Genomic DNA, 26742 nt, shown 5'->3' on the forward strand with positions numbered 1-26742 from the left:
GGGTCTGATCTGGTCTAGGGGCCAGAGAGTCCTACATTTTTATGGGTTGGGGGTCTAATTTATGTGAATAGCCATTTTGAATGAACTAAACCTACCAAAATATGACCTATCTCGACGCCTTTCCATGAAGAAGTGGCCCTTCTCCTTCAGATGATCCCATCTACTCTAGCATATATATGCCCATTCCTCCCCCATCCTCAGAAATCACTCACTTGCTTTGTCTATTGCTTCTAGCTCTTTTCTCCTAGCTCTTCAACCCTTTGTTTTTGTTTCACTCTTCAGCTAAACTTCTTGAGAAGGCTGTTTAAAATAGAAGCCTCCACTTCCCTTCTCAACTCTTTTTATCTCTATATTCTGGCTTCTGACCTCATTATGCCACTAAAACTATTCTCTCCAGAGTTGCCAATGATCTAATGATATTTTTTTCAGTCCTCCTCCTTGACCTCTCTATAGCCTTTGACACTGTCCGTTACCCTCATCTTGATACCTGGTTTATGTGTAGGTGAAGAATAGAGGCAGCTTAGAGAGAAAGGGACAAAGGAAAGACCCTAGTTGCCCTGGACACAGGGATGATTTGTTGTAGCACCTGGTACCTAACAGCCCAGATCAGGAGAGCTCCTCTGCAGCAGTGGGAAGGTATATACCCCTATCCCAATCCCTAGAGCCAAGGACACCAGTGTTGCCACAGTAATACCATCTGAGTTTGGTTTCTCACCTGAACAGTGAGAAGGAGATTCTCAGTGATTCCAGGTTCTGAATTCCTATGGAGACAACTTTCACATACTTGGGGAAACTCTATGGTATCAGGCTTCTGTTTGAGAAAGAGGCTTGATTTTTTTTTTTCCTTTCCTCTTCTCCTTTCCCTGTTGTTTTGGATTGGGGAAAGTAAATACCAAGACAGGTAGTTAATCAATCAGAACTTTATAAAATGATGTTTACTTGTTAAATTGTATCATGATATATTTAGAAGCATCAAAGAATGATTATTTTAAAAATATTTATGAACTGTGCCACCTCACTGGGAAAGGCATTCAAAAAAGGATAATACTGAACTTTTCTGAATCAGTGGACAGCTCTCCAGAAGCTAGGTCTTTGAACTTTGCCTAACATCCTCCAGTAGATTTGCTGAGGACAATAACTATTACACCGAGGGCAAAGTGTCAGGGTGGGGTCCCCTGGTTAATGAAATTGGGAATGAGAACCCCCAGGTTAGAGGCTCATGGACAGTGGTGTTAAATAAATACCCTTAGCCCTTCAGGGCTATTCCTGAGGGAAGAAGTATGCTACTTCCCCCTGAGGACCCAAACTGCTGAAGTGTTTGGCCAGCACAGAGCCTTTGCTCCAGTGATTTTCAGCAGAAATAAGTAAAGTTAGTGGAGGAATAGATTTGGGGGGAAGGATATTACATAAATATGAGTTCTTTTGGGACATGTTGAGTTTGGAATACTTAAGGGATATTCAGGGAGAGGTGTCCAGTTGACAGTTAGGAAGGTAGAAGTGAGCTTAGGAGAGAAATTAGGGTTCTATACATAGATTTGGATGTGGTCATCTTTATTTTTACTTGTGATTTACTAGTAAATATCATGCCTGTTAAAGAACATGTCTTGAGTAGTAGGGTAGAGATTTGGAGATCATTTACTTCTTATGCCAGTTAAAATCCCTGGTATGTGTGAGAGTGACATGTTCAGCATAGTGCCGGGAGCTGGGAGTGAATAACTTTTGAAAAATAAATTACTGGAAGAAATGTCTCGAAGCACAAATCTCCTTGGGACATTTAGGGAAATTGATCTTTTTTTCTAATATTGATGGGATGTTGGGGGCTGTGTTGCTTTTGCACTTTAAATTATACTCATCCATATTGGACGATATCCAGAGTAAAAGGGTAGAGTAAAAGCTATCTTCTGGTTGTCCTTGTGACAGTAAAACATTTGGGGGAAAGGGAAAGAGGGACTATTCTTTTATCATCTGATGTTTAACTGCCTCAGTGCTAACTATTTTGAACCAACATGAAATTTATATAGAGGTCACCAGTATTGCTTATTAGACAACCTTCTATTAGTGGGACATTGTGGTACAGTGAGAAGGGTGCTGGCTCTGGAGTCAGGAGGGGTAGCAGCATATCCTGTCTCTAACCCTTACTACCTTTGTGCTCTCTCCTCAGCCATGCTGGTTCAGGGGAAACAGGTCTCCTTACGTATATTGCATACATTCCTCCTGAGCCTTCCTCTCTCCCTCCCAGAGAGCCACCTTTATAACAAATCATTTTTTTTTTTAAAGGGAAAAAAAAAAAAAAAATCAAGGTCTTCTGCTTGTTCAGAGTAGCAAGAGAGACATCTTGTCACATCTCTCGTCTTTGAGGGACAGCTTTCTCTTTATAGTTTACAAGCTTTAGTTTCAGTTGTTTGGGTGCGGTTCTTTCCATTTACATTGTTGTAATCATTGTGAAGATTGTTTTTCTGGCTTTAACTTTGCATCAGTTCATGCTTCTCTTTATCTTATTCATTGTTTCTTATAGTACGACAATATTCCATATCCGTCATGTAGCACAATTTATTTATCCTTTCCAAAATTAGTGAGAACCTACTTTGTAGTTCTTTGCTACCACAAAAAGACTTGTATAAAATTTTTCATGTATATGGAACCCGAGTCAAAGGATATGGATATTTTAGTCACTTTATTTGCACAATTCCAGTTTGCTTTTTTAGAATGGTTGTACCCATTTGTGGTTCCACCAACAATACATCAGTGTACCTGTCTTTCAGCAACCCCTTCAACATTGATGGATGGTCATGACATTTAATATGTGACATTGGTATACAGGTGTGCATGTTCAAAGATTTCTATTGGGCTCCACATTGAGATACTCCCCCTTTTTTAGGAGGAGAAGATAAAGTACCTATTACTTGGGACATTTTTTGAAAGAGATAAAATGAATAGCAGCTCTCTTTGAAGTCATTCTTCCTTTGATAGATATACTAAGGAAGTTCTTAACAAGATTTATTTAACCTTTTCTTAAATACTTTCAACTAAGTGAGAGCTTAATATCTTAGATAGAATCAATGTTGAAGTGCTTCTTTTGGGAGAAGGCACTGTTACTGATTTTTATAACCACTTAACAAAAAAAAATTCCTGAGATGAATTTTAAAGCATTTTTCCTCATCATTTGTGACAAACTATAAATGCCCCCATTTAACAGAGAAACTGATATATACTCCCTGTGCACTGTCCCATTTTGCAGATAAACTGAAATAGAGTATTAAGTGACTTGGCCAAGGTCACGCAGCTAGTATTCCGTGTCCAAGGGCAGATCGGAGCTCAGATCTTGCAGGCTCTTTAGTCTAGCACTCTCTGCTCTAGGTGGCTGTCACAACTTTGCTGCAGGCTCCCTGCATGATGACGTAGGCTGCCTAAACGCATTATTTCTGCTTTTGTAGTCAACAAAATTTAAATGGCCATAATGAATGAGTCATCAGCAGCGACCACAGGCCTCCTGCAGCGTTGCTCTTTGAGAGATGGCGCACTTCAGCGGCCCGTTGGGTGCAGGGGTGCGTATGCCTTCTGATCCCGTGTGCACTTCTCCCATTTGTTATTGCTCATTCATTCAGACTCTTCATGGCCTGTTGAACTCTGTCCTCTGCACCATCCAACTACCTCTGTTTCCCCCCCATATCATCCCATAGATCTTCTGTAGAGGATCTGCCAAAGGCACTGGAACTCCTTTTGTAGGTCTTTTAGTATTTTGCAGGTGCCAGTGCAACACCGGAGCTGTATACTCATTATCCAGCGTTAGAGTGTGAATCAGTGTTGACTATCACAGCAGAAAGACCTTTGGTCAGATCTTTGCTTTGTACTCCTTGTGACTTTTGTGACCTTGATCCAGCCACTAACCTTGGCTTTCTTGTCATTTGCAAAATGGAGTTGAATTAGGTGACTGTTGAGGGCCCTGCTAACTTTAAATCTATGGCTCCTGGGACCTTAGGAAACTTGCCTTTCAGGCATTAGCTCTGCTCCTTGGCCCATTTGGGTTATTGGTAATTCTGAAGAGTTGGGTGTTCCCTTATTCACAACCAAAGTGTCCTGGATTCGAGTCCCAAGAGCTTGAGGGACTTGGCCATGGGGGGGCCAGCATTTGAGCTCTGCTCCTGTGGTTCCACTATGTGGCCATCTATGTGGCCTATAGCATCACCTGAAGCCTATGTGGTGTGCAAGAGGGGCTCATGTTGTAGCAGACAGTGTGAAAGGAGAGGGTGGCTTCTTTTTTTTTTTTTTAAGCAATTGGAGTTAAGTAACTTGCTCAAGGTTACACAGCCAGTTATTTTTGTGTGGGTGCCAAGTATCTGAGGCTGGAACCAATCCCGGGTCTCCCGACTCTGGGGCCGGTGCTCTTACTCACTGCGCCACCTGGCCGCCCCATGATGGCTGCTTCTTGGGGCCTAACTCAGTCTCTTCTTCCTTTTCAATTCTCTCCAGCTCCTAAGGGATGCTCTGTTGACTGCCGCTACCCAAGATGCACATATTCCACAGTGGTTGTTTCTACATTTTTTTTTCTTTCATAGCACAGTGTTCTTTCTTGTGAGGAACCACAGCAGAAGCTTTTAAATTTGGAAAAGTTGGGAGACTTGAGCATCCAAAGTTTCTTTTCAGTCAGGGCAGCAGTTTTTATTGTCTTCTTTGTGAGTTCAGAGTGTGGTTAAAATTATTTATAAATTTTCTTTTGTCTGTAGTATGCTTAAGACCCCAAAGTTCATAGCACACTTACTGAAATTTGCTGTGCAAGCACCCTTTGAGAAGGACCCTTCTTGAGGCTTTGTGTCTAGCTGCTTATATCTGAACAATAGAAATTTCCATTATTTCTTGTGTGTAGATGAGTAGGCCCATCTCTTGAACATCCGTGGATTTCATCGAAAGAGAATTTTTTTCTTTAACCGTTAACATGTTCAGTGTGGTTAGAAGAATGTTCTTTGCAAATAGAATTTAGAGAAAGAACCTTGCCATCAAATAGGAATCTTTGTTTTTTGTCACACAAACATAGAACATCAGTTTTAGCAAATGATTGAACAGTCATTTTAGTTGTTACTGGCATGGTCTTAAGTAATCTTTAACGTGCATGTAGGCCTTGTCTGACAAGAGCCTTTTAGACTCCACTTTGCCCTGAGGTAAACGATTTTTAAAAATTCAATAAACATAGTAGGATCTTAGATTCTCTACTGCGCTTATTCAGTTATGTGATCATAAAGATATAAAGAAAATAGACTTTAAAATGCTTATCTGTTACTTTCTCATATTGCCACAGAGATAGATCATTCTCATAAAGATAGGAGAAAGAAGAACTGTTGTTTGATGGTTGCTGTTGTCATTTAGGTCACTGTTTTTGTTCTATTTGTTGCTTGGGATCCTTTCATGCCTTTTACAGTTAGGTTGTCCTCATCATGGAGTGAGAGAGAGTGTGTGGTGTGTGTGTGTGTGTGTGTGTGTGTGTGTGTGTGTGTGATTAGTTCTTGCCCCTTTTCCTGGCATAATCTTTTGTGCTCTGATCCTCTTCTGGCATGAGCACATTTGACTTCTAACTATGTATATGAAGGTCCTTCTCTTATTGTCCATGAGACTAGACCCCATTAGACATTTGGGCAGTTCTGTTTCACGTTCAATTATACTTACTTATGCTTTAAGAATAAGTGGCTTCCTTATACCTCGTGCCAACCTTGTAGGTGTATTTTCTCAATTTTTGTACAGTAATAGTATTCTTATTGTTCTGACATCTTCCTCTGAAGTTTTTGTGCAAATGAATTTATTTTCTTAAGTCTGAATTGCTTTGACTTCTCTGCTTTTCTGCTTGACACAGGGATGAACAGTTTGCTGGCCCTGGCAGATTGCCGAGGTTTCTTTCCCGACCTCCTTATTGTGATGAGTGTTCTGTGTTATTTAAACGTTTTGAGGATATGTAGTAAGAGAATCAGTCTTTTCTTTTCTCCTTTTCCCATTGCCTGGAGTTGACTTTGTCTTTATCAGGTTATTTTGGTGCAGCTTTAGTTGAACACAGCGTCATCTTCTCACCTTCCAGTTTTTTTTAAACTTTTGGCTGTTGTCAGCTGGATTTATTGAGTGCCTGCTGTGTGGTAGGCCCTTTGCTAAGTGTGGTCCTGATGACACACGGCTGGCTCTTGTTATGACTATTGTATCTTTAATCATTTCCTGTCTTAATTATAGGACTCTGTTTTATGGTGATGTTTGTGCTCTCAATCTATTACCAGGGTGTTTTCCAATTTTCTTCCTGAAGAAATGTTCTTGGTGTATGGGATTAGGTTTGAGTTGTCTGCGAATCTTTGGCCTGCTTTGTTTCTTATTCCCCAAACATGTTTTCTAACATGGTTTTCACCTTTCTCTCTCATGTTTATTGTCTGCTTTCATTTTGAAGTCACTGAGTATTAAAGTATGTGGTAAATTAATTTGGAGACTCTTGTTAAGTTATTTAAATCAACAATCATCTCTCGAGCACCCACTACAACCAGGCATTGTGTTAGGTCCGGTGGGGTATAAAGACAGCAGTGAAACAGCTTGTCTTTGTGGGGCTTATATTCTGTCAGGGCGAGACATAAACATAGCACGTGCAAGATACATTTAAGGTAGTTTTGGGTGGGAGGGCATAATCTTGAGGATTACCCTGCTACTTGTAGATGCCACACAGACTTCTTTAATAAATGTTGTCTATTTGTGTATACTTGTCATGAGTACTCTCAAGCCAAATGACCAATATCCTGTTTAATGGTGTTTCTTATTTCCTTGGAACATAATAAATCTGTCTTCAACCCTTCTATTAAATACATTGTATTTGCAGCTTCTAATTTCATTTATGATGACACTGCCCATAGTTCAGTTCATTAAGGAGTACAGCTCGTTGTTCTGTGATCCTCCCTTTTCCTTCTGTCACTATTTGTTACCCAGTGGCCCACCAAATTCGAACCCCAAACCCTGCTCTTAATTTAGTTTGGTCTTTGGATAAAGGTCATGGAGTCTGCTCACCAGTTCCACGTATAAAATCTTTTCAGCTTTAGAGAACTCATCAAAACTTGTGCTCTGATATTAGAACCTTTGAGAAGCCACATACAGCTTCAATGGAGAAAATAGGGGGAAAGTTGGAATGTTATAAGATTATCTTATTTTCACTTTCACTTTGTAAACACACTAAATGCATATTTTTCATAGGAACTAAAACTAAAAGATGAAGAATGTGAGAGACTTTCGAAAGTCCGAGATCAGCTGGGACAAGAATTGGAAGAACTCACAGCTAGTCTGTTTGAGGTTAGCTGCTTTTTAGTTACTGTATAAAAGAAAATGTATATTTTTTTGGTTGTGATGCATTTATTTGTTGATAGAAAATTTTTTAGGAGGTAAATGTTAATAATTTACAATGGAGATGGATAATTATTTTTTTTAGATTTTTCTTTTTGGAGGGGGAAAGGTAGGGCAATTGGGGTTAAGTGACTTGCCCAAGGTCACACAGCTAATTAAGTGTCAAGTGTCTGAGACTGGATTTGAACTCAGGTCTTCCTGACTTCAGGGCCAGTGCTCTATTCACTGTGCCACCTAACCGCCTGGATAATTCTTTATCAAGAGTACTAGAAGCTATAACCTGGTACACTTCTGCACTTCACGAGATTTGTAGCTCCATCTGAGTATACTCTCTTTGTAGCTGCAAGGCAGCATCGTTAGATACATTGGTAGACTATAATGAGTTGCTGTGGCCAGATTCCATCACCTCTTGCTTAGCCATCTGGTCGTGAGCCCTCCTGGACTTAGCCAGACTAGTCCTCCAACAACAAATGTCGCCCACACTGCCAGGCTCGTATTTGTTGCCTTCGTGACTTAGGCAGCTCAGTTACAGCCTTTGGGATGCTCAGGAGCTCCTCTGTGCCATGCTGTTAGGTAGAGCCTGTTAGTCCTTTTATGAGGGTTAACCTGCCGTAGCTCTGGGAAGGGAGGCGTCACAAGGTTGTTTGACCTTGGCTCCGAATCTCCTGACATAAATGTCTTCTCCATGAAGGTGGCACAGTGACTCGAATTCATGGCATCAGCCAGACTGCCTTAGGGGCAGCATTGGTGCCTGTGGGCATTATCTTTAAGACTGTTTTTCATCATTTTAGCATGAATTAGTTTTTCAGATTACTTCAGTAGTTACCTTGAGTCATGGAATCATGCCATTTTCTCAGGCAAGGTTGCATATCATTTTTATTAAAACAACATCTAGCCAGGTTGAAAGACATTTCTTTAGGAAGAACCTTCAAAGAATTGAAATGTCTCACATACATCCACAAACTAGAAGGGGAAGCATTGGGTACAAAGGGCCCAGATAACTCACAAGCTAGACTTGTCTCCAGTGTCTGAATTTACTGATCTTGTCACGAAACGGTGTCGCTAAGACACGGCTGGCTTTAATAGTCGGACAGTGCCTTTCTAGACACCGGAGCATACAGTTTGTGAACAAACAATAAGAAACGGTTTTAAAATAGAGATAATTAAGCCAAGCTGTCTTCTTTTACACTAACAGTTAGTCCTTGAAAGGAGACAAGAGGCGGGCAAATTAAGTAAATGGGAAGAGTGAGGTCTATAATGAGTAAGGCTTTCATAAAAAGATCAGGCAGAAAATTATTATCTAAAACAAAATTATAGTTTTGACAGAGATTTGCCGTAGCAGATTCTACAGTTGTTATATATAAATACTGAAGAAAAATTCAAATTGGAGCTATGTAATACTAGGAAATTAAATATCGAGTCTAGCAAACTGACTTGTTCCCAGTGTTTAACTTCCCTTGAACAAGTGAAGGGGTCGGTCAGTCGTAACACCTTTTTCTCAGGAGTTGGGTAAGGGTATTGTGGAAATATGTGTTGTATGTGAGAGGATGTTACAGAAAGACAGGTTTTTCCCTATTTCTAGGTTCTCAAGAGTGACCCAGGCTAGTATCTGTGGCAGATAAATAATAACAGGTTATCTCTATGATTGTGTTATATGCATCCCGGCAATGGAACTCCCATAATTATTACTTTTATAATATGTTACCTATATGTGCATTTGTAAATATCACACGATATTTATGTTGTGAAGAAAATAGTATCCAAAACACACATATATTAAAAATAGATTTTTATAGATTTTTTTTGCTGGTTTCCTTTATTTTTTTCTCTTGCTTGGAGACTTTCTGATTTTTTTTTAATTTTTAAAAATGGGATCAGTAAATTCTTTTAATTTATTATCAGGTAGTTTGCATGTGTACTCATTTTAAAGACTTTTTATAAACCTTATTTACTCTGTCAATAACATGATGGGTAGCAAATTCTTGTGAATAATGTACTTGAATGTTGAATCTAAACCTTGAATTTAAAAGTTGATCCATTTATGTGTCTGTTTAGACTTGTTTTAATGTAGCCATTGGCTTTTTAAAGATTAGTTTTTGATCATAACCTGTGTGTGTGTGTGTGTTACACACACACACACACACACACACACACACACACAAAAGCAGAGATCTAGTGCTCTAATGTTAAAAAGACCAGGAGGTTGTAATATACTTCCTTTAAAGCCTTAAGAACTAGTAATTTGAATTTGTGTATTATTTTGCTATTTTCCCCTAAAGCCATTTCTTGTATGTTATTTATCCATTCAGGAATATTTATTGAATGCCTACTGTGTGCATCACATTATTATTTTGCCCTTATGATAACCTTCTGAGGTACAATAGAACAGGTACTATGATTTTACAGGTGAAGAAACTGAAGCTTAGAGAGTTTAATTGACTTGTCCCTGGTCTCACTCCTGGTTAGTGGCAATGCTAGGACCAGAATCGAGGTCTTCTTACTTTTAATGTAAGTACACTAAAGAAAGGGAGCAAATTAGTTATTTATCTGTGGTACTAATGCAAGAAGACCCTATTAATTAAAAATTAAATGTCTTAGGTTCCAGTACACAAAATACAAAGTAGCCTCGTGTATAATGTCCTGATCTTTTAGACCTTAACATGCTAAAGCCTTTTAAGCAGACTCATATCTATAAATTGCATCCTTATTCATGTGTTTGTCTTTACTTGTTCTTTGTACATGTATGTGCTATGTCCCATATGTGAAAGCTAATTACAAGGAATATAACTGCAAAATTGATGCCTGGGTCATAACATATAGAGTAGATTCTCATTCCTAACATTTACTGGGTTAATTCCTATAAGTTTTTGCATCTGTTTATTATGCTTGTACCTTATCTTTATGTTAGATGTACATTTGATATATTTACTTATGAAGGAGATACCTGTTTTATAATCAGAAATTATCCCTAATATTGTGTACACAATTAAACATTAATTACAAAAGATGATGATGTAAACTGTTTCTTCACAGTAAAACTTTGACTATTTAGTACCCTTATCATACCATAGTTGGCATTTAGATTTTTCCCTTTTTTAGGTAAAAAGTAACTTTAAAAGTTAAAAAAACTGACAAATCTTAAGAATTTTTTTATTCCAAAATTTTCACTATTATTAACATTTTGTAGGAAGCTCATAAAATGGTGAGAGAAGCTAATATCAAGCAGGCAACAGCTGAAAAACAATTAAAAGAAGCACAGGGAAAGGTAAGTTTTTGCTGTATTTAATGGTAGAAAAATGATAGAAATTACCCAGACATTTTAAGAGTAAAAGTTACTCTTTTCTAAAACTACTTTATACATTTTATATGTTGTCTAAAAGGATTAAATAATCAGATTTTGTCATAAAATCTTCTGTAAATAAATATGAATGTTTAAATTTATTGAGCACCTGTTACATACAAGGCACTATATTGGTATTTGATATTTGAAAACAGGTGACCAATACAGAACAGAGACAGCATAATTTATTTTGAGATGAACTAGAACAGATCTTGAACTTTTAATTTGAAATCTTTGGAAATGGAGCAAAACTAAAATTTTTTAAAAATGGTGATATTTTTCTTCTAGATTTGTTGATTTGAATTCTGAAAATCTGAAAGACAGCTGAATCTAAGCCAGAAAAAAAAAATAACAAAAAAGGGGGTTTATTTCCCTCTATCTACTATTTTGTGTAATGTATGAAGAAAATTAATTCCCTATCCTTGGAGATGAAGTGTGTCTGTATTTGTCAAAAAAAAGTATTTAGTAGACCAGTAATTGTATCGCACTCTTTTTAAGATTGATGTACTTCAAGCAGAAGTCGCTGCCTTAAAGACACTTGTGTTGTCGTCCACTTCACCAACATCACCAATTCACGAACTTCCACCAAGTGGAAAAGCTCCTTTTAAAAAGGGACATGCAAGAAATAAAAGTGCAAGCGGTGCTATGAGTAGCAGTCATCAGGACCTCAGTGTGATGCAGCCTATTGTAAAAGACTGCAAAGAGGTAACTCGTCAAGGACTGTCCCCCTGGCCCTTTTGATGCTTATTAATTTTCATCACTTAAGCTTTTTGCCAACAAATTCTGTGGTACAAAATACAGTGTTTATATGGGGGAGGCTTTATGTAGAGCTGACTTCTTTCAGGGATTCTCCAGTCCCCTTCTCTTCTGGCTGACCTTGGAATACCACCTAGAATCTTGGTAAGTTTCTGAATCTTGTTATTTCAGTTAGGAAAAATCTTTACTTTTTTTTGTGTTGTGTAAACGAAGGATGGCTGACTGAAATTGTCTTGGATGATAGTAATTTTATTACTAGTGCTAAGTCTTAAAATGAAAAATAACTTGCAGAATTAAGATTTCTTTAACCCACCAAGCTGTAGTGATTTTACATTTTGAATTTTTCTAAAAACTGGGGAGATGTAGAACTATCAGAGTTTAGCAGGTCACTTGGAATTAGGACCTAGGACTTAAATTAGAGCTGTTATACTCACGTTAACTCTCACATCCATTCCTAGAAAATGGGTCCAATAGTAGATGGTTTTGTCAACTTCAGAGTTGTGTTTTTGAAGCCGCAAATCAGGTTTTTCAATTCAGTCCTTAGTGGGAGTAAGGTTACCCTAAGGGTTCAGTTAAGTTTGCAGACAGGTTAGTAGTTGAATAACCAAAGCTGGTGTAGTTTCATTTAATTGAATAGCATTTTAGGGGAAAAAAGAATGGTTTCACTTAATTGAATAGCATTTTAGGGGAAAAAAGGATGATACTAATAAGGAAAAACATATACAACTTTATTTTTTTTTAAAAAATTGATAATAGGAAATGTACAAGAAAAGTCAGCGTTTGGGCAAATCTAAATATGGCATACAACTTCAGAGTTTGAAAACAAATATTTTGTAGAATTTGTTGCATTGATTTTTGTTGTATGTTTAAGAAACTCTTAAATTTGTTATTCTTGATTTTGTTATATTTAGACTAAATTTTCCATTGTGTGGTACATTAACTAATATATAGAACTGGAAACATTTGCATTCATATTATTGATTTTTATAATGTTTGAATATGCATTTTTTCTCCCATTGTTTACCTAATGTGCAAGGCTATCTTTAACTGCCATTACTTGGATGTATTTGTAAAGTTTTACGTTATGAATGCTTTGGAATGCATAATATTATATTTTAAGGATATACATATGTACATTATAATTTAAGATAAATAATAAAAAACTTTATTTAGCATACATGTTGATGTTTTGTAAAATTGTAGAAAAGAAAGTATTAGACAAAGGAAATCTATAAATTTGACTTAAGTTTTAGCATCTAGAACATACTGATCTGATAAATAGCACAAAATTTGTCCTTTTTCACAGAATATTGGGATCACATTTAATTAAGACTTTAATGGAAACACATATGCAAGACAAAAAGATCCCTGGGTTTAATTGTGTTCAGACTACTTAGTTGAAAGCTTTTGAGGTTTGCTAACCTCACAAAATTTGCAAATGACTTCCTTAGGCCAGAAGCTTTTTCTGGGATATGTGGTACCACTTTGGCACTTAGGTGCCTGAAGGGTTTTTTTTTTTTTCCCAAGAAAAAAAATTTGCAAGTACATTTCCTTCATTTTAAACCTAATTTTGGTCTTTTTTGGTGTGTTTTGAAACATCTTCTGGGTGCTTGAAAGCTGTGCTAGTGGAATATAAACTCTAGTAGGCTCTGCGGTGCTAAAGTGGTTTTAGTTTGCAGGCTCAGCGGTGGATTATGGTTAAAGGACCATCTTAAGTAAGTTTCAGAAACCTTCTCAGAAGGTGTACATCCCATGGGTTTTGGTGGGAGTTTGGTCATAGCTCTACTAAGGCATGAAAGTGTTGTTATTTGTGTGGTAAAGAGTAGTTCCCGGGGGCGGCCAGGTAGCACAGCGAGTAAGAGCACTGGCTCCAGTGTCGGGATGACATGGATCGAATCCCGGGCTCAGATACTCAGCACCACACCCAGAAATAACTGGCCGTGTAACCTTGAGCAAGTTACTTAACCCCGATTGCTTTAAAAAAAAAAAAGGAGTAGTTCCCATCAGTGAAATCATGAATCTTTTGAAATGTTGAAGGAAGTATTGTTTAATTTAGAAATTTCATACCTTGCTTTCTTTTTTGCCTTTCATCATAATCTAAAGAGTTGAGGAATAAGGATGAAGAAAAAAATGTTTTATATGTATGCCTCATAATGTTGAAAATGAAAAGCTGTTAGTGGTTGCTTTGGCTTTACTTATAAATAGGTATAATTGGGGGTTTGAATTTAAAAAATGCTTTCTGAATTTGTTTATTAGGCTGACTTATCTCTGTATAATGAGTTCAGATCTTGGAAGGATGAACCCACAATGGACAGGACGTGCCCGTTTTTAGACAGAATTTATCAGGAAGATATATTTCCATGCTTAACCTTTTCCAAAAGTGAGGTAAAAAACTTTTTTTTTAAGTTTGAATAAATGAATGTGTTGTATAAATATGGGATTGTTTAGGATTGTTTTGTGCTTTCCACATTTTTAATATGTTATTTGCATAAAACACATTTTTAATATAAATAGCTTTAAAATGTTATGTATTTGTTTAAAAAAATTCTCTGGCCTCTGTCGTCCTTCCACTTGATCCATATAGATCCTCACAGATCCTCCCTTCCTTATCTCTCTGTTTTACTCCCAGTCTCATAGTAAATTTTGAACACTTGAGTCCTGGCCTTCTTACTAATCTTGAGCAGATGGTCATTTGCATTGAAATATGTGTTTGAGGGATGAAACGTTAAATGTGTAATGGGGATTAGATTTATGTGCTGAGATTTAGTCCTAGAGAGATGCTGATTTTATGCTTAGACATCATCATCAAATGCCTTGATTGAGTTTCTGTCTCTACTAGGCCAGAAGGCTTGTAGAGGTTCCTCATGTATAAAATAGAGATACCACCTGTCCCAACTACCTCATAGGCCTCTTGGGAAGATTATGTGGGATAGTGAATGTGAACGATCTTCAGAAATATAAGCACGTATATGAACGTAAGCGACTGGTGGGGGACCATTTGTGCCTGAAGCTTTCACAATGTTCCATCACAAATCACTCAGCTAAAATGTAATCATGGCAGCTTTATGTGATGACTGTGGTCCAGCCTCCTCCCACTCTTACCTGATCAGAACTTAAGAGCCAGCAAATAGTTTTTTGTTGTTGTTTGGAATTTAAAGAAATCATAATCTTTGTACTTTTTGAGTTTCCTAGAATAAAAGGTTTGTGGCTCTTTACCTCCTCTTCATGGCACTGACTGTTTAGCTCTAGAACATAACATTTGATTATTCTTTTATATAATCTTATGTACAAATATAAAAGCAGAAAATATGTAGTAAAAAAAAGTATTTACATGGAAAAAGGCAAAATTTTAATCCTACTGGATTGAGTCAAGAAGGTAAGTATGTGCCATGTCAGTAATGATTAAATAGCCTTTATCTGAAAAAAAGTTGTTGAATTAATCATTAAGCATTTTTAAGTACCTAGGGTATACTAGCTACTCTTTTAGGCTTTGGAGATAAAAATATAGAAAACAAATTCTCCAGGATCTTCCATCCACTAGAGCTGTGATTATAGCATTTCTTTTTTTTCCTTGCATAGGACCAAGGTTATGTGATTTGGGGATTAAATTTTAAAATAGCTAAATGTTATCAAATGTTGAAATCTCTTTATGGATTTTTTTTTTTAAAGTTGGCTTCAGCTGTTCTGGAGGCTGTGGAAAACAATACGCTAAGCATTGAACCAGTGGGACTGCAACCTATTCGATTTGTAAAAGCTTCTGCAGTTGAATGTGGAGGACCAAAGTATGTTAGTCTAGTTATATAAATTATGAAAAATATTGAATGCTTCTTATATGGTATTGGTGTTTAATATGGGAGGGTTTTATGTCATTCCTTCGAAACAGGCCCCAGTGGCCCAGTGGCTCCATTACCCTTAGATCAGCATAGAACCTTATGTTATCAGATAAGACATGAGGTAATAGTCTTATTCCTTAGCGTCATGAATGCATGAATAATTCCAGCTGTGCTAAATAGCAGAGCCATAACTGGTGCAAACTTTGGTCCAGGGTGTTGAAGAAACACTTCCTCCTTTTGGTGAGGAAATACATTTCCTCCCTGTTGTAATTACCATCCCCAGCCCTTGCATTGGAATCCTCTGCTGGCCTACCATATGGTACCATCACGCCCATGTTGTCACTCCCGGGGCTCTGTCACTATCGTGTCCCTCTTGGGGACTTCCTCCTTCTCACCTCTTAACCCCCCATTGGGATAGGGACAGGTTCTCAGGAAGATGGCCTGTCATCTTCGCCAACATGACTGCCCCCAGTACTGTATTGTGTGTACCTTCGCTGTCCCTTTCCTCTCCCCTGCCCCCAACTGTTTGTGCCTCCAGGTGAAAAGCTGCTAGTCACAACTCTGCTAAATCCCCTCTCCTGCTGAATTATAGAGTTAGAGGTGGAAGGGACCAGAGGTCTCCTCCTTCAGCCGTCTCATTGCATACCAGGGTGTCACAAACCCTTAGAAGGAAGCCTTCGGGGGTTTTTATTACATGGAGGGGGAAATGCAGCCCCTCTCTCCCTTTCTTTCTCTCCCCACGCCAGTCCTTACCCAGACATGGTCTTTCCATGAGGGATCAGGGTAGAAGCAGAAAGATACAGCCTCACGGAGGCAGCTTCTGCTGCCCCTTTGTTTACAGGGTTGTGAAAACTGTTGGTAAAACAAGCATTTGGTTTTCTAGGTCCAGCTCAGCTTGGGACAGCAGAGTCAAAGCAGGAGCACATGTTTTCCCCCTTTGTAGGACACATTTTAAGGCTGAAGGAAATTAGGTGTGTCCTAGCAATGCGGGGAGCTTTATTTTGAAATTTAATGTGCATGTAAATAGTCACCGTAGTACTTGGTTGATTGCTCATCAAGGAGTGAGGCACTAATTCTGTGTTTATGAGCTTCCCTTCCACTCACACCAGGTGCTTGGGCTGATATCATCTAGTGCTACTTTATATCGAATCTTGAACATAGGGATGGATCTTGACCCCATTCAGTAGACACTTGAGAATTTTAAATTGGGCCTAATATTTCCGGTTCTGTTTCATACCTTAAATTTTCACAAGTTGTAATTATTACTGTGTATTATAATTTAGTTTGTCTCCTTAAGGCAATGATGTCAAACTTGAATAGAAATGGATCCCTGTAGGTCACATGTTGTCTTAGAAAACCGCACATTAAATTATCTGTGTTGTATCATGTTTTTATTTATTTTGCAAATCATTCCCAATTGCATTTTAATCTGGTTGGGGCCACATGGGAACAGCTTAGTTGGACATCTCTGTTCCGGGGTGTGTTTTGCTAATATACTAAAATTTACTAAAGCAAATTCCAAATAATAGCAGTTACCAGCCAAAACTTAATTTTTACCGTATTAGTACAATAAGAACCATAGAATATTAGAGCCAGAATCTTAGCAGTCATCTGGTCACCTCCCTAATTTTACAAATGAAAAAAAACTGGTCAGGACTCAAATAGTATGGAGGGAAGTTAGGATTTGAATCTAGGTCTTCTAACTTGCCCAGATCAAGTCCTCACTTCAGAGATGTCTCTGCCAATAATTTTCTTAGATTGAGACTTTTTGTAGATTTGGAGGATTGGAATTTAAATGTCTATCGTATGTAATGCCCTCTAAGAGATAAGGAAAGATGAGGTCCTGTTCTCAAATTTTTAGAGATCTAGGTGACAAGATAGGTTGTGCTTATGCACAGGAAGAGAGGATAGAGCAAAGCAAATAGTTATGGGATGATTTGTATAAATTTGGTCCCTCAATTTATTCTGTCTCCAACATGAATCTCCTTTCCATATTTGCTCCAATTTGTTTTTGTTCCCTAAAGGGAACATTTATGCTTTTTATTGATTATTTTTATATGTTTTATGCTATTTATACTTCTCTGTAAACACCTCATGGGCTGTGATATTAGAGACATAATATTAGTTGCAGTTCCTGTCCTTAATAGAGAAAATTGTTTTTTGTAATAATTTTTGCAAATCTTTTCCATTTTTTCTCTTATTTTTAGCACTTTTAAATTTTTATCTTTGTATACCATAGGATGATTTAGCTTAGTTGGATATCTTGCTTTTTTTAGATTGGTTTTACCCTTCACTGCTTCTCTCTTTTATGAGGCAGCCATTCATAACCATCTATCTATTTTCTTTGTAAGATTTTACAAATTTATATTCCAACCCAGTGTTGCCTTTGGCAGCCATCGCTCTCCATTTGGCAAGTAAGTCAGATATTTGCTGACTAAAAGCATTTTCATCGCTCTTTTGGTCTCCTTGTTGTAGCAATTAATTTACAGTGGTTTAATGAATGTTTGTTGATGTCCAGAAACTGTGTGATTCTTAGTACCCTCTGTCTCCTGTTCCTCTACTTGGCCACCATCACTGCAGAAACAGAAGGTCTGGGACAATTTTATATTTTTCTTTGTTTCGTGGGCTCCTTTTGCCAACCCCCCGCACCCCCCAAAAAAAGTTCGTTAGGAGGTGAGTGGCATGTAGGTGGTGATGAATCTTTCCATGGTCAGCAAGGCTGGTCCTCAGTCTGTTCATAGGCTGCATTTGAAACCTTTCCAACGTGGGAAAACCTGCTAGAGGTTGCCCCGTCTTGCTGTCATAGCCTTTGAGAAGCCAGGATCACCTCCTGTCAGACTGCTGCAGCAGAGCAGGGCTCCTATGGAGTACCTACATAGTGTTTCCTATGTTTGTACCCAGAGTGCCCCAGGGCTGTGAGAACATGAATACTATACAAGCGTGTTTCTCTTTAGGGAAATCAGTGGAAAATCCTGCCTTATCTAAAAACATTTGGAGTATGATTATTCACATTAAAAATTCTTGCCTTTTCAAAAAAATGCAACACAAAAGCCTTTTATTTATAATCTAATTGAAAATTTAAAAGTTCTTATAGGTAATTAGCTACTTAAAAGAATGCCTAGTCTAGGGTGAGAGGGAAAGAATACTGTGAGAAATAGAATGTAAAACGAATGTTGAGGTCAATATAATTATAAGGGCATTGAGAGATCAGTTTAATTTACCAGGTATTTAAATGGAGGGGAAAGTACCAAAGATGTGGGAAAAAATCTCAGATCTTATTAATTCCATAAAAAAAGTGACCAAGAGGGGTGGCTAGGTGGCGCAGTGAACAGAGCACCAGCCCTGGAGTCAGGAGGACCTGAGTTCAAATCCAGCTTCAGACACTTAACACAAGAACTAGCCGTGTGACCTTGTGCAAGTCACTTAACCCCAATTCCCTCCAAAAAGCAAAAAAAAAAAAAGTCCAAGAAAACATCCACAGCTATTCTGCCATCTGCACAAGTCTCTATGAGGGTCAGCGTATACATGGATTGAGGACATTTTTAATAAGCAGATTTGTGTGGAGCAAACAATATTCAACAACAGAACATACTTTATCATCTGAGGTCCTTGTGTTTATTGTTGTTTGCAAAAAAAAAAAAGCATCCAACTTGGTAGAATGAAATGGCTTCTTAGGAGCGCTTTTAGAAAAAGTTGTCCCCCATCTCTAGATCAAGATGAGTTCCCTTAGGAAATGTAACAACAGAACATTCAGTGACATCCTAAAATAAATATCAGGTGAAGCATGAAATAGAGAAGATTGTGCTCACCCTTGGTGCTGAATCTCCTCCACTGGAGTGGTAAATAACAGAGGCCAGGTTAAGGAAGGATTGCCAGCATGTGAGAAAGGCCTCTCAGTGCTCCTCATTGTGGGTGACGTTGTGTCGATTCATTAAGCCTCATATGACATTCCAGAGCTTCTCAGAAGAGATCAAAGGAATTTGGTGTGTCTGTGCACACAGGGCAAGACTGTATGACTGGAAAATGTCTTTTGCACAGATGTCAACATAAACTTGGATAGATACCCTATCGAGATCGTTTATATTTTTGGGACAGACAGTATAGACAGTGCCCTGGGCCCAGGATTGAAAAAGAGGAAGAGAAGGACTGGCTCTCTTTCAGGAAATTGCAAAGCACTTTTATTAATCTCAGCAAAGACCATCTTTTTAATCCTGACGTTTTAATGATTTGGCTTTATGGCAGCAAGACCTGGAAGAACCCTGCCTCTAAAAAGGTGAACATTGCACCGTCGGTAGTGGAAGGCACATAGTGGGAGAAGGCAGACTGTGGTGTATTTCCAGTGAGGAACTCTGAAAAGGAAGAGATCCCAAAGGTGTCATCAGAAAAGGCATCGCAAGATGAGAACGTGTAATGAGGAATTTCCGACAGGAGGATGGCAGGATTGTTTCATAGGGAGGGAGTGAGGCCTGCGGCACACTGGGCGGAGTCCGTGGGATGAACTTTGGGGAGGCTGTGGATGGGAGTCACACAGGAGGAGGAACCGTGGCTGGCTTGTAGTCTGTGTCACTTTGGGGAGCTTCCACATTGATGGAGTCATAGGTCTGTTTGAGGCTCTAGGTCCGCATGAAGATGGTTGAATGGCTTTTTTCTTTTTTGATCATAATTTGAAATATCAGTACAGATAGCTTGGGCTGCTTAATAGTAGTACTTATTTGGGGGGAGCTTGCCAGAGTGGCCAGAGTGAATGACAAGGCTTGGGGGTCAGGTAGACCTGGGTTTGAATCCTCCTCTAGACAGACATTTGCTAGCTATGTGAACCTGGGCAAGTCACTTAACTTTTTTCAGATTCAATTTCCTCAGATGCTATGTAGCATCTACCACACAGAATTATCATAAGAATTAGATGATATAATATGTAAAGCATTTTGTAACTCTTAAAGTCCCGTATAAATGTTACTTCTTATTATTGTCGTCATGTGGCTGTATTTCTTTAGACTTTAGACTCAAAAATAGAGCAGTGCTTTGTTGTGTCATCATTAATCTGTAGGATACATAGAATTTCTTTGCAGTTATGTCTTTAAAACCACACCTCATAATTTAGGCGTTAAAATGTAGCCAAATGTCTTATTTTTAGCACCATCCAAATCCTAACTTGAAGTTCTGCTAATTAATTATATTTTAACAAACACCGGAGCCATAATCAATTTTTCATGTAAGAAAGGAGTATGTTGTGCCCCAGATGGAAAGCTGAGTGCTGTCCTATTTTCCTGCTTTTGTTTATCTCTCATTTGTGCCCTGTAGGCAGCTCTCCTGTCACTAACCAAGCAGATGGAAATCCTTTTGCAGCCAGTTACTAGAGCCTTAATTCATTTCTGGAGGTGATAGAATTGAACTACCACAGCATTCCTTCCCCAGAGGCCAAACATGCCACCCGAATTCAGCTTCTTTGCTGTCTGCAGAGTTACCTGCCAGTTAGCATTAAAGATCACATTACCTAGGAGGCTGGCCGAACACTTTAAACAATACGAGCCTCACTATTTTACCTCAATGTTCTTTGTGTGGAGATTGTTACAAATATAACCAAAAATACACAATGAAAATTATCATTATGTTGGAGTTCAGAAAACATCCCAAACATCATTACATTCAACATTGTTATGCTAAATATTATTCTTTCTGCACGGAGTGGAAAGGATAGGTGCTTTCAACAGTCGATAACTTAGGTGTATAATTGTTTTACAGGAAATGTGCTCTCAGTGGTCAGAGTAAGTCATGCAAACACAGAATTAAATTAGGAGACTCAAGCAACTACTACTACATTTCTCCTTTTTGCAGATACAGGGTATGTAATTTGCCGTAACTTTTGTTCAGACTGACTTACATGTAAATGCACACGTAACACGACCTTTTGTGACATCTCTGTTTTGGCTTTAGATCACGTCAGTGTGTAACTTTTTTACATACATTCGCTATATCCAGCAAGGCCTTGTGAAACAGCAGGATGGTGAGTACCCACCGTAGCAAATGCTTGTACACAGCTGTGCATCAAAAGTTTGGGACGTGTTTATTATCTAGTAATAATATTGAAGCCAGAAGGAATGCTAATATCGGCATTTTCTTGAGTTTCTTAAATACTAATAAGCTGAAACATAAGTTAGGAATTAAGTGCATTAGATTTTTTATTTTGTTTTAATCATTCTGCCTCTAGACAGGAGCGTTTTTCAGTGGTGTGACGTTTATGTACATAGTCCATTGAATTTCTGCCTCTCTAGGAGTGGAGCAGAATCTAGAAGTGGTCAGATTTGTTTTAATTGGTGGTAAACCACAAAAGAGCTAACAATACATTTTTTTCTATATTTTCTGCTTACATGTATGAAATTAGTAAAGCCATTGTGAGGACAGTACTGAATGGAATAAAGATTACTGTATTCTAAATCAGGAGAGACGTGCAGATGATATACCTGGGAGAGCCAAATTCAAGCAAGTGTGTTAATTTTTAATATAGTCTTCCTTGATAATTAGTAATTATTAATAATTCTCAGATTATTAAAGTTTCAAGCTAAAAAATTGGATCCTAAAAGCAAGAAAAGTCTTCTGAATTGGACATAGCTGTCCTAAAACTAGCTCGTAGCAGACATTGAACTAGAGTAGTCCATCATCATTGCAGTCTGCAAAGGCCATATCAATTTTATACTGGGTAGAATGAAATTTATGGGCTTTAACTGTTCATTTGTTGCTGGGGACAGAAAATCTTGCTATCCTTAAAATAAATTAATAGTGGTGTTTTGTCACTTCTCATCCTGATGAACCACGTAAATTCCAATTTTGTGTGAAACAAAACATGCTAGTTCAAAACTAAACTATCCTCTCCGTGGTTTGGGTGTTTTCATGTGTTTTTCCTGTGCAGCTATAATTTTAATGGTTGCACTATGTAAATGATATCTGGGGGATTCTCCGATTAAAAGTTTGTATTGGTAGCTTAGGTTTCTGTATGATAGATAGCGTAATACTGCTTACATTGAAAGATTGTCAGACACCTATTCATAAGACTATACTGGCAAAGACATTTTAAAGACTATTTCTAAGTTGGAAAACAAAAACTTTAAATAAAATTGGATAATGTTTATTTTTTTGTTAAAATTACAGAAACTTGTTATGGTTTTTTTGTTTGTTTTTTGGTTTTTTTTTACGGCGAAGACTGAGAGATGTTTTGTTTTTTCTCATGAAAGTTGAAAGCTTCATAGGAGATGAATTTAGGGGGAAGAGGTGATACTGTTTCTTTTCTTTAACCCTTCCCCTCCACAGGATTTTGTAGTCATAGACCCCATGCATGTGAAAGAGAAATCTATTAAAATTTTTAAATCTGTTGTCATTAGAAACAACACGAAGATCCTTAACCATAGAACGAACTCTTAACCGTTGCAATAGGAGAACTTGGGTGCTTTAACTCCACAGATAATTGCCCCCAATTACTTTTTGTCAACAGTTTGATTCAATAATAAACCTTTTAAAAACACTGTAGTTAGGAGTATTCAGACTGAATTTGAGTCTCCTTTTTTTCTTGCTTACTTTCTAATAAAGATGTTGAGAAATGGTCAGGAAGTAGCCAGTCAGAACAAGATCTAAGAATAAGATAATAAGTTCTTATGTAATTGAGCATTAATTGTAATTGTTGATAATGAAAACATTTCTTTCCCAAATGACATTGAAGTGCCTCCCTCTTGAAACTTTTAATTTATATAGTACTACAGTACAAGCATGGCATTAATTTCTGATGGCATATCTACTCTAATAACTCATTTTAAGTGTTAGCAGCAGCCATTAAAACAATGAATAGTTTTTAATAAGAGAAGCACGCAGACTCAGATTTCTTGGGCACAGGCCTTAGTGATGATGGGAGTTTAAACTAATCCTTTGGTTTCAAATATGTTTCAATGAAAGATTAAATTGGAATTTAGGGTGGTCTTTAATGATTTATGTGTCTTTTTTTTCTCTTCTCTGCAGTTGATCAGATGTTTTGGGAAGTTATGCAGTTGAGAAAAGAGATGTCATTGGCAAAACTGGGATATTTCAAGGAGGAACTTTAATTCTCTACACTGAATATGCATGAACTTCACTGAATAACTAAAATGGCTGAATTTTTTTTTTTATGGTCACTTGATATTTATTTCCAAGGAGTTGGGTCCAAGATCTTTTATCCCCTTTTGCAAAACGCATTAAGGAGTACTGTGATTTGTTTCAGACTGACACATACTGTGTGCTAAGACAAAGACTCGCAGGTGTACTTGTGATTGTAATTTATAGTTGCAAAAAAAATCTAATTAAATAAATGTTAGATTGAAGGCCGTGTGTTTGCTTTCTCTTCTAGTTCTGCTCTGCCACGTGAGGGGGCAGCTCATTACTTTAGAATTTCAGATCTCTGATAATCGGAGTAAATTTTTTGCTTAAAATGCTAATTACTTGGTGTATATTGAGCTAACACTTTCTGTATATTAGCAGCGATTTTTATCTGTGAGTCATTTACAAAAGATTAACTAGCTTTGAATTTTACAAATTGGTCCATGAAAGTGTGCTACATTACTTTGGAAGATGCCAGAGAAATGTCACAGGTGGACCCAGATTTCATAGAACTTGGGGTTTAAAGGTAGGGAGACAGTCCAATAAACATGAAACGTTTAGATAATAAAAGACACTAAATAGTCCCTCAGTGCTGATAAGAAGTTCAGAAATGGGAGAGATGAATGGGAATTGTTGGATTAAGTAACCAGAGAAGAGGAGTAAATGAATAGTCAGGAATTAGGGTGAAACATAATGACCCAAGGAGACTTTTTAATGGAATAGTAAAAAAAAGTTTTTTCTTAATTTTTTTAAAGGTTGAGAAGGGGCCAAATTATAGAAGGCTTTGAATGTGAGACAATGACATTTTGACATGGTGGGGGTAGAAAATAGAGGAACCACCTGAAAGTCTTTTGATCAGAATGGTATAGAATGTCACAGATGTGTTGTCCATCTAGTTTAACCCCTTCCTAATAATGCTAGAATTCCTTTCATGACTGATTTGATGGATCTGATCACTTCCAGTGATGGGGTAGGCCACTACTCATTTCATGGTTGAAGAAGTTTAGTTATCAGGTTTTTTTCTCCTGTTGAGTAATGTCTGCTGCTGTATAACTGTTGACTTTCACTCAAATGAAACATCCCTACTTCCTTAAACCCTCCCTCACATAACATGATTTTCAAACTCTTCACTACTCAAATTGGCATCCTGGGTTCATTTTGATTTTCTCCGTGACCTTAATGTACCTCAAGTTTAACATGGTACCCCAGATATGATGTGACCAGTGAAGGGCATGATGAGACTATCTGTTTTGTAAATAAGGATACAATACTTTTATATTATTGTCCAAGATTGTTTTAGCTTTTTTAGCAATGAAAATTATACTTGAGGAAAATTAACAGTAATAATAATAACTAGCATTTACATAGTGCCTTAAGGTTTGCAAAACACATAATTCTCACAGCAACTCTAGTAGGTGCTAGTATTCTGTTTTATGGATGAGAAACACTGCAACCGAGAGTTCAGGTGACTTGCCCATCCTCACACGGCAATTAAATGCCTGAGGCAGAATTTGGTCTGTTCTTTCTCCAAGATCAGCACTCCATCCATTATGCCATCTGTCTGCTTCCTAATCTGGCAGGGCAAGATATGCAGTGTAGTTCAGAGGGATAATAGTACTTTGAGTTTTATACAGTGTTAATTTAAAAAGTGAAAAATAAGCAGTTCAGATATTATACCCATTTTACAGATAAGGAAGCTGAAACTCAGATGGTTTGCCAAACCAGTAGATGTCAGAGCCAGGATTTGAACTTAGATCATCTGGATTCTGGTGGTCTTGCAGGCAGACCAGCTAAGAGGTGAGTAAGGAATGAATGGAGAAACTGGGATCAAATTTGAAAATCATTTAGAAGAAAGAATCAGAAAGATTTTATAGTTGGTCTGACAGGAAAAGGATGAAAGAGAAAAATGAGAAATTCTAAGGTCTGTAGCTTGAATCAGGTTTCAAACATGCAGCCCACAATACTCGCTAGTGTGTGCCCCAACCAGATTAAAATTTAATTAAGAAATAATTAGCAAATAAAAATGCAGTAAAACATAGATTATACTTATCTATTATGTAATTTGCTAAGTCAGTATACAGAATCCTTGTGTGTGGTTTGGAGGCCACTGGTTCCGTCTGAATTTGATGCCACTGGCTTGGATACCTGCTATCTAAGGGAAGGTGCTTCAGGAATGTGGAAAATAGGCAAGGGAGCTGGTTTGGGGAAGTAGGAGAGAATATGATATGTGTTTGACATGACAGGGAATCCAAGTGGAGATAATGGGAAGGATCAGAGCACTGAGTCTGATGTCAGGAAGACGTGAGTTCACATCCCACCTTGATACTTGTTACTAGCTGTGTAACCCATGGCAAGTCACCTGCCTCCCAACATGGTAGTCAGGATAAAAGGAGGTTTTATATATATAAAGCGCTTAACACAGTGCCTGCTACATGGTAGGTGCTATATAAATGTTGGCTAATGTTGATATTATTATTATTAGTGGGTTAGTAGGTAGAGGTCTCTTGGATCAGCTAAGTGGCACAGTCGATAGAGTACTGGGCCTGGCCCTTGGAAGATGCAGCCTCAAGCTGTGTGACCCTGGGCAAGTCACTTCACCCTGTTTGCCTCAGTTTCCTCATCTGCAAAATGAGCTGGAGAAGGAAATGGCAAACCACTCCAGTATCTCTGCCAAGAAAACTCCAGTTGGGGTCACAAAGAAGTTGGATACGACTGGAAACAATTGAACAACAGCAATAGAAACCTCTCTTGGCCTCAGAAATAACCAGTTGTGAGTAAAGCTGTGTGTAATGGATCTCCGGTAGTGAGACTGACTTCAGACTGACCGTAGCTGCCAGTTAGCTTAAGAGGGAAAAAGCATTTAGGCAAAACCAACGAATACATCAACTGTGTCTGATTTTACACTGTGCCCAGAATCAACTGCTCCGTTATAAGTTATAAGACAAATGTCCAGGTCTTAGGGCTTCCTTACCCCCATGTTGTCCTGCCCCCTTCCTAAGCTTGTGACCTGTTTCTGTAGCCATGTATTTCCTCCCGTTCTGGTGTCCTGTTATATACTTCAACAACGTAACTTCTATTTTTGCCTCCATTCATCTTCATCCAGATACTTTCTAGCATGTCTCATACTTTGGGCTCATTTATGTCCTCTCATGAATTTTCTTCACCTGTTCTGTTCCGTTTGAATGAGGTATATACCCTTGCATAGCTGTATTATAGTCATGAAGCCCATCTCTCTGAGGGTTAGAGACCATTTATGTCCTTATGTTAGGACCTCTAGTTTGTCCTGCTTATTATATCTGGGCTTTATTCATTTGTGTATAAACGTCTGAGAATCTGGGTTTTACT

The 26742-nt window shown here is 37.9% G+C and overlaps 1 protein-coding gene across 2 annotated transcripts in view; it reads left to right on the plus strand.

The window, feature by feature from the left end:
* Nucleotides 1-23621, plus strand: part of RAB3IP (RAB3A interacting protein) — a 51641-nt gene extending 28020 nt beyond the window's left edge. For both annotated transcript variants that reach the window (XM_069081290.1, XM_069081288.1), the window contains exons 4-11: nucleotides 7204-7299; nucleotides 10538-10615; nucleotides 11189-11395; nucleotides 13703-13831; nucleotides 15116-15228; nucleotides 21022-21121; nucleotides 21214-21283; nucleotides 23284-23621. In XM_069081290.1, the coding sequence (XP_068937391.1) occupies nucleotides 7204-7299; nucleotides 10538-10615; nucleotides 11189-11395; nucleotides 13703-13831; nucleotides 15116-15228; nucleotides 21022-21121; nucleotides 21214-21283; nucleotides 23284-23366 (876 nt within the window). In that variant the 3' untranslated portion in view covers nucleotides 23367-23621. The remainder of the gene's footprint in view (nucleotides 1-7203; nucleotides 7300-10537; nucleotides 10616-11188; nucleotides 11396-13702; nucleotides 13832-15115; nucleotides 15229-21021; nucleotides 21122-21213; nucleotides 21284-23283) is intronic.
* Nucleotides 23622-26742: the final 3121 nt, after the last annotated feature.

This window comes from Petaurus breviceps, unplaced genomic scaffold (assembly GCF_028583685.1).
Source record: "Petaurus breviceps papuanus isolate PSGF00001 unplaced genomic scaffold, PetGlider_PUasm1.0 154, whole genome shotgun sequence".
Taxonomy (NCBI): domain Eukaryota; kingdom Metazoa; phylum Chordata; class Mammalia; order Diprotodontia; family Petauridae; genus Petaurus; species Petaurus breviceps.